The sequence below is a fragment of the Chaetura pelagica genome, unplaced genomic scaffold (genome assembly GCF_000747805.2).
Source record: "Chaetura pelagica isolate M959 unplaced genomic scaffold, ChaPel_1.0 scaffold296, whole genome shotgun sequence".
NCBI classification, from domain to species: domain Eukaryota; kingdom Metazoa; phylum Chordata; class Aves; order Apodiformes; family Apodidae; genus Chaetura; species Chaetura pelagica.
The window spans coordinates 440,738-448,577 of NW_009953648.1; the positions used below are offsets into that span (position 1 = coordinate 440,738).

Genomic DNA, 7,840 nt, shown 5'->3' on the forward strand with positions numbered 1-7,840 from the left:
CAGCAGGTGGTTTGTGGTTGGTCAGGGTGTGCCATGGGGCTCTTTGTGGTCCACTGCAAGTGTGAGCAGAGCCTGCTCATGGTTCAGGTGAGACAGTGCTCTGAGCAGTGGGCACAGCCTTGTGCTGTAGGAACCACTAAATAAACCTTGTTGACCTCTGCAAAATGTTGTTTTCCTCAAAAAAGCCTACATATGGATTTAGATGAACCCCTGATCCTTTGATGGCTGGTAGTTTTGTTTAGTTTGAATTAATGCAGCTAATTCTGTGCTTAACATGAGGCACAGGCATAAAAAGCCTTTGCAAGATTGCACTGATTTTAGTTTTTCTCTGTAGTTGTTATCCATGGCACTAACACAGTGATGTTAAACAAGACTTACAGGTCTCTTCATATTTTCCAGGAGAGAGATAAACCCCTGTGGGGTCAATATAAACTGCTTTGGTGCTACCTGTCATAAGCTCCATTAGCAGTAAAATTGGCACCACTTGCTACCTGCTGTCCCCAGGAAGACCCATGTGCCAACACCTCAAAGTGTTTTGTTTCCTGCGGTGTCACACCCCTGAACCCATGCTGCATTGCAAAATGGTGTGTAAGGAATGCTGAAACCCATCAAAACATGGACTAAAATCTTGTTGCCTCAGTTTCTGTCTGTATTTCAGGCTGATGACCATGTCTCACTGGGCCGGTCTCCTCTCCACTGTGGCCAAAGTCAACCTGCTGGTCTTGGTGGTTTCTGTGGTGTTTTCCTGGTCAAGCCTAAGCGACAGAGTTCCTGTAAGTGTTGGTGGCTGCTGCTGCTGAGAGCTGGGCTTGCAAAGGGCTGTCGGGCTACTGGAGTCTGTGGTGGGGCCACAGCCCTACCTGATCCCTCTGTAGGGCCATGTAGGGTGTTGTAGCAGTTGGTGAATCACCTCTCCTCAACATTAGGCCTTCAGTAAACCCATTTCAGGAGGGTTTCTTTGTTAAAACTGCTTGCCTCATCCCAGTAAATCCAGAATATGCTCAATCCAGAGGGTTTGCAACAGGAACAGTGCCACTTGGGCAGCTCTCCTGTTTGATAGATGTCACTTTTTCTATTTGGAGTTGTCACATTCCCCCCATGGCAAGAGACAAAGCTACTTATGTGGTCTAGTGGCAAGAAGGGGGAAAGAGGTGGCTTTGATTATGTTCCTAGTTGTGTTTTGAATCACTGCGAGTGAGTCAGGCTTAGAAGAGCATCCTCTCACTTCCTTCCATCTGTCACATGGATTTTGCTACTTGCAGTGTCATTTTGAAGCTGCTGGTGAGGGGATCCTGTCTGCCCTTTGCACTTGTACAGGTGTGCACAGCTCCCCCAGTTTGGATTCTGCTGCTGAGCCCCAGCTACCAAGCCCTGCTGGATTGGCAGATCTGGAAAGCTTCCTTGAGGAACCTTGAGCAGTTAGGGAGTGGTGGGATTTTAGTTTAATGAATACTATGGCTTAAAACAGGGGTCCCTAGCAGCACTGGTGAGGGGGTCACTGGACCCCATGTCCTTGGACACTTGCTCCTGCCTTTGTGTTGCAGCTTGCTGGTCTGTGCTGCAGCTGAGCAAATACAGGGGATAGATTACAGAATAAGCACTGTAGGCCAATGTCTCTGACCCACCTGGAGTCATGTAGCAATGAGATAATTTGTCGTTATTTCAGGGAGGGAGGGAGGGAGGAGGCTGGAGGTGGAACACTGTCGTCCCGGCTGGAAAACAAGCACTGGGGCAGCCACCCAGTGATATGTGCCCGAATTGGCAGGCAACCCAACCCCGAGGTTCAGGCAGGATTAATGCCACAGCTGGTTAACCCTCCCATCACCTGCTCCTGCACTCCCCCTGCCATGACTCCATGGTGGCCATGTCCCTCCTCTATTGCAAACAGGCTGCAGGTTGTCTCAGACCCTCCCTGCAGAGGCTTTTCAGCTTATTGAGGTTGATTTCTGACTGATAAAGCAAGGAGGCTTTTTGTCTGGAAGGAAATTTCCATTGTCCTTTAGAAAACATCTTTCTTTCTACTATTTTCATTATGACAACAAACCAAAACCGATTTTGCTTAATTTCTGCATAAGTGAAGAATTGCTTGTGCTTTGTTGCCCAATTCTGCCAGAAACACTAATGAAAACAGGGTATTGCAAAGCACTTGTGGGCCGAGCAGTGGCAGTAGCATTTAAATGAACTGAGTCACATCCTTTTATCCTTACTGAACGTTTAGACTGGCCTGAGCAAAGCCAGTAAACGTGAGCTATCTCCATTACTTATTTCAACAGACACAACAGTCCTGGTGATAAATTTGTGAAGGCCTGTATCAAGGCTCTCTTGGATGATAATATAATGGTGTAAACAAGCTAACTAATAATTGCTTTGAGTCATTTATTTTAATCCCATTACCTCTTAGCTCACAAAATCTTAACACTAATTTTCATCAGTAGAACCTGTTTTTTTAATGTTTATGATTCTTACTGAGTTTTAACCATTTGTCATAATTTTAGCAATTTGAAGCCTCTGATGCACTAAGGGAAATCAGGAGTGAAGCTCTGTTTTCTCAGTGCATTTCCGAAATTTCAGTCCCTTTTGACAGAGAAAATAAAAACATTCTCTAGCTTTGTCAACCACCTTCATGTGTTACTGCTGTCAGTGCCAATTGTATGTGTTTTGCTCTGGCTGACATTTCTCTTGCTCAGAAACACTCTCCTAGGCTGGATAATGGATGTTTATATGCAAAGCACCCAGATTCTGCCAGAAAATGCATTTTTTCCAAGAAGTGGAAGAAGTGAAGGCAGAACCTGACCTAAAATTTTCAGTTAACCTCTTAATTGACTGGTTTTTTTTTCCCTGTGAAAACATTTTAAGGATTAATATCAAAACACTTCATGAAAAGAGCTGTAACTCTTATTCTAATTGCCAACAATTAGGAAGAATCTTTCCCCGTAGACTGGTTATTTGAAATTATTCAGTCCTTGGCGATACCAGAAGCTGATAATACTCCCTGCAACAGAAACTGAGCTGTCTGGATGATCAGTCTGGACAAGCTTATCTGTTCCTGTGAAAACCAGGAACAAATAGCAAAGACCTGCTTCCCAAGCAGTTAATACCCTGGTGTGAGATAGTACGAGGTTGTTACTAAGCACTCTCAATAATTCTATCTGTTGCAGTTTTACATGACTCCCACCAGCTCCCTAGGGAGACTTTCCAGTGAACAGTGAGGTTTCCCTCATAGCAAGGATTTTTTTTCCTGCTTTTCATCCTCCTTTTTCCCTTTGCGTAATGTCCTACCACTCATGCTAGCTCATCTACCACACCTCTGTCATTCACATGCTGCACTTGAGATGTGGGTGGTGATTAAATCGCTGCCTCATTGTTTTAAAAGACTGGGGAGGACACTGGGAACAGGTGGAGAAAAGGATGCTCGTGTTTTATGGTGTAGGCAATACCATGTGTTTTTTCTCTGTCCTATTTTGGAAATAACTATTTTATCTGAAATCTTCTCCAAGCCTGAAATAAGTGCATTAAAAAAAATACAACCCAATAACAACAAAACCCAACAAACAATGCTTGAGGCCTTCCACTTGTGTGGAAAATTGCAGCTGAAAAAGTTGAAAGTTTGACATATTTTTAGGCAAGGGGAAACAGGGTCTTGCAATGTTATACAACCCTAATCATAGTCAGGGCTCCTGACTCTGAGTTTAATATAGGTGAGACTCTGCTTAAACCTGCAGCCTGCACTGGAATAGGAAATAAGCTGCATTGCTTTGTTCAGCACAAATGTCATGCTAGTTATGCGTGTTTAACCTTTAATATACTTAAAATCTAAATTTAACCATGTGGAAAGAATCTTGGATGTCAAAAAAGAAAAAAAATCTGCTGGCGAGGGAAAAAATTTGGTATTCTCAGCCAGCACTAAATTATCCAGATGCAATTGCTAATGAGCTGAATCTTTTCTATCCAAAAGGAGTTTGCCCTTACAAAAATAGAAGACAGCGACATGAAAGATGACAGTGGGAAAGAGCCAATAGCAGAAGATGATGCTGATCCTGAAGACCTGGAAGTGTTTTACCCCACACATCAGTGGCAAACCATACGTCCAGGTAACATGCCGGTGACTCACTGATAGTGTCCTTCTGAAACCCCACCTGACAGCACTGACAGCAGCCTTGCAGGAACTCAGGATACCTGTTTGTTCCCATAACACTGTGTTCTTTGGCTGGTGTTCAGCCAAAGAGGCACAGACCCAGTGGTCTGGGACAGGAGACCATCACAGAACTGGCTGGCAGTGGGAGCAGTTGCTAAAGTGCTGGAGTTCACTGGAGAAGGTGGAGTGGGCTGCCTGTCACATTGCAGGTGGTGATGTGTCAGCCCAGAAGCTCTTTTCTGTATTTGTACACTTATCAAGGGACAGGTTTTATAGCTGTTTTTGGCACTTGGTAACCCATGTCTGCTCTGGTGTGGGCTGGTGAAATTCTACTGTGGCAAGCTGATCAAGGGTCAGCAGTGTAACATTACACAGCTTTTAAACAATGGGTTTTCTGTTCCTTGGCTGTTTGAAATCCAGCTTTTATCCCTATCCATCCATCCCACCACGAAAAGCTTCTTCCTTTTTATTGTGTTGGTATCTTTTATTATACATCTGTGGCACATGTATGGTCAGAAAACACCAACTGAGCCGGCAAAAACCCATGTGCTGGGGAAGGCTCTGGAGGGGATAATCCTATATAAACACACGTGCATGTGTGCACCCTAATTCAGCAATTAGGGTGATCAGTCAAGGTCCTGGGCAAGGTCTTTAATCCACTTGTGCTTTAGTGTCCTCATATATATGCAGGTGTAAGACCTTCTCACCTCAGAAGGGTGAACTAAGTAGTAATTAATTTTTATAAAGTGCTCTGAATTTAAAAGAGCTTTATTCTGTGCTCAGTATTATCACTGAATGAATAAATATGGGATACATTTGTCTTGAAATTTCTGCCAGATATAGCAGAATTGCTTTTCCAAATGTAAATCTTTGTATAATGTAAATGTCTAGCAAAAGCCCCTACATTTCACAAAGCTGCAGTATGTACTTATCTTCCATTTTTGTACCATTATGTATGGAAGGCATGCTGTGTCCCTGCTTAGTATTCAGACTGGCAGATCCTCGCCACCCTTGCTGAAGCAGAATATGTATATATAAATATACACACACACACACACACACACACACACACTTGCAGTCATTATAAACATTGTTGCTGGTTGCGTTCAGAAGCACTTTCCCCATTGCTTGAGTGTCTTTGTTCCACTTTATTTTTGTAGTAATTCCAAGTTGGGCAGGTGCCAGTGAAGGGCTTGTGGAAGTGGGGAGCTTGTCAGCATTCAGAGAGGAAAAGAATTTCAGTTACTCTTGTCAAAGGCTGAGATGGTGGTCTGCCTCCTTGGCTGGTCACTACAAATCCTCAGCTCTGTGTGCAGACTTGGGTGGAAGAGGATGACTCCTTGGTCTCCCTCTGCCAGCCTTGGTGTGTTTGTCTCCAGAGGGTTTCTCTGAAGTGAAATCCTGTGAGTAGGTTGTGACTCACAGTTGTGACGTGTGTGTTCCCTGGAGCAAGGCTGGGGACACTGCTGGCCATCCCTGTGGGGAACTGCAGTGTGATGCTCAAAAGTTTGCTTTCTGCTGCCTGCCTATCCGAGATGTCCCCACGCTGTCTTCCTTTGTATCCCTGCAGCAAGTGGAGCCAGTTTCTCCTGGGGAAGCAAATGTTTTGATTTAAAATCTGGATCTTCATCTTCAAATAGAAGAAGTAGAAGGGAGCTCAGTTTTGCATTTCCCCCATCGCACTCCTGTTTCACCCGATTCCCTGAGTTCGATGTGTGATTTTTATGCTTCTGTCCAGTCCCACAGTTGCTCGTCTTCCATCCCATGTTTTTCCAGTTTTACTCTCGTGGGTTTCTAGTCTCCTGTTGCTAATTGCATAAAGCCACGTTTCCACTGAGGCTGCAGCAGTGTCCTCAACCTGTAATCTGTCAAATTCCTCCACCAAGTGCAGTTGTTACTGCACACATAGCACTGCTTTGTGTTGGTTGCTCCCTCTTTGCCTACAGTGTCAGCTGTGTTTTGATCAAGTGTTTCCTTGCACTTGGAGCTTGCTTTAAGCTGCTGCAGGTAGCTGGATGCAAACAGAGACAGGCAGTTACCCTAAGAGCTCTGCCACCTAAAATCTGGAAGCAAAGAGATCAGTTGTCTCTTCTGCCTGCCAGTCCAGAAGCTGACAGGCTGTGGAAAGGTTAGTGAAACTTCACAACCTTTCCTTTAACACTTTGTTAGGCATCTCTTCTTTCCCACTTGGTATTAAATGCAGCAGACATCGCTGGGATAGGTGTAGGTATAGAAGGGTAGGTGTGCCTTGGGAAGTCTCCCAGCCCCTCCAGTGTTTCAGGTGTTTTAGGTATTGTCCGAGGAAATGATGAAGATGTCTGCAGGGCTTTGTGCTCTCTTTGTGGTTGGTGTCTATAAACTTACAGGCTGCTTGGGTTTGCAAGACCTTTGAATGGATGTTCACACCCTTGATCAGATCCCTACTTGTCATCAGGTGCAGAATTGTTTTGAAGCTGTGCTTCCTCTGGTGTCTTTGTCCTTTCTAAAGCACTTTTCCTGGGTGATAGTATGTAAGCTGGAAGCTCTCTGGAGAAGCATAGCAGAGGTGACTTGCTTTTGTTGCAGGCTATGTTAAGCTCTTCCAAGTGTATGGAGATGAGTCTGTCAACACACAGAAGCATCCTACCACTTTTCAAGGTGATCTTGCCTGATGGTTGTGGCAGCCAAAGGCTGATCCTTAGTCTTTGGGATGGTAGAGATGAATGGAAGGGTTGGATGGTGTTGATAGTCTTCTCTGTCAGTTTGGCAGTTTTCTTGGGAGTTCTGTATATAAAAGCATTTCTTCTGTGTTTCCAGGTGACCTCAAGCCTGCCCCACAACATCCTAGAACACACGAATGCTTCTGGGATTTACCTACTTTTGTTATTTGGGCACCTTTTTTCCCTCTGTTCCATTCAACATTCCTAATGATGGCTGAAAAGTTGGATTGCTCTGACCATTTTACCACATCACTTAGCAGCACATTTTCCACCTGAGTCTAGGGTCAGAAGTGGCTCCTCTGAGAAGACATTGCTGTGAAGATTAAGAAAAAGGGTGTAAGAGGCAAGGGTTTAATTGGCAAAGAAAAAGGGGGTTAATCATCCTCTTAGCAGTGCCCAGCATTGTGGGGAGCCTGGGCTGTGCATTGTCTCTGCAGACAGGCTCTGTCCACCTTCCTGGCAACAGCACTTTCCTGCTTGACACTCACTGACAGTGTGATGTTAGGAATGAATGTGTCCAGTTTCCAAGTCCAGGTGGACCAAGCAAGAGCCCTATGTCCCTGAAATACAAAAATATTGTCAATCTGCTTTGTATGCTTTCTGCCTGAGAGAAGCCAACGATGGGGCACTGCAAAGCCTGCTGGGTCCAGGCTGGAGAAATGGAGGAGAAACTTGCACTGGCAAATGGCACCTTGTAGCATTGGATCTCAGGGCTGGATAACAGTGTCAAAGGATCTAGATGGGCAGACCGCGTGTTACAGGAGCTCTGTTAGATTGTACCTTTAGCTGTAGTTAAACTTGTGGCTTGCAGAGTTCCGTGTGGATACCTGCAGTTACTCTGCAGCATTTGTACTGTTCAGAGTCATTTTCCTAAGTGCCTAATTATATTGCAGTTAAAAAATAAGAAGCCATGACTGCTGCTGTTGATCAAACTGCCAGAGCGAAGCTGATGTGAGCACACTGTTGTTGCTGCTTCTGCAAAGATGAAACCACCTCACGTTCAGCA

The 7,840-nt window shown here is 44.8% G+C and overlaps 1 protein-coding gene across 1 annotated transcript in view; it reads left to right on the forward strand.

Moving 5' to 3' along the window:
• Positions 1–668: 668 nt before the first annotated feature.
• Positions 669–7,840, forward strand: part of SIL1 (SIL1 nucleotide exchange factor) — a 72,185-nt gene continuing 65,013 nt past the window's right edge. Inside the window, exons 1-2 of the mRNA XM_009999945.1 lie at positions 669–773; positions 3,956–4,091. Of these exons, the coding sequence (XP_009998247.1) occupies positions 669–773; positions 3,956–4,091 (241 nt within the window). The remainder of the gene's footprint in view (positions 774–3,955; positions 4,092–7,840) is intronic.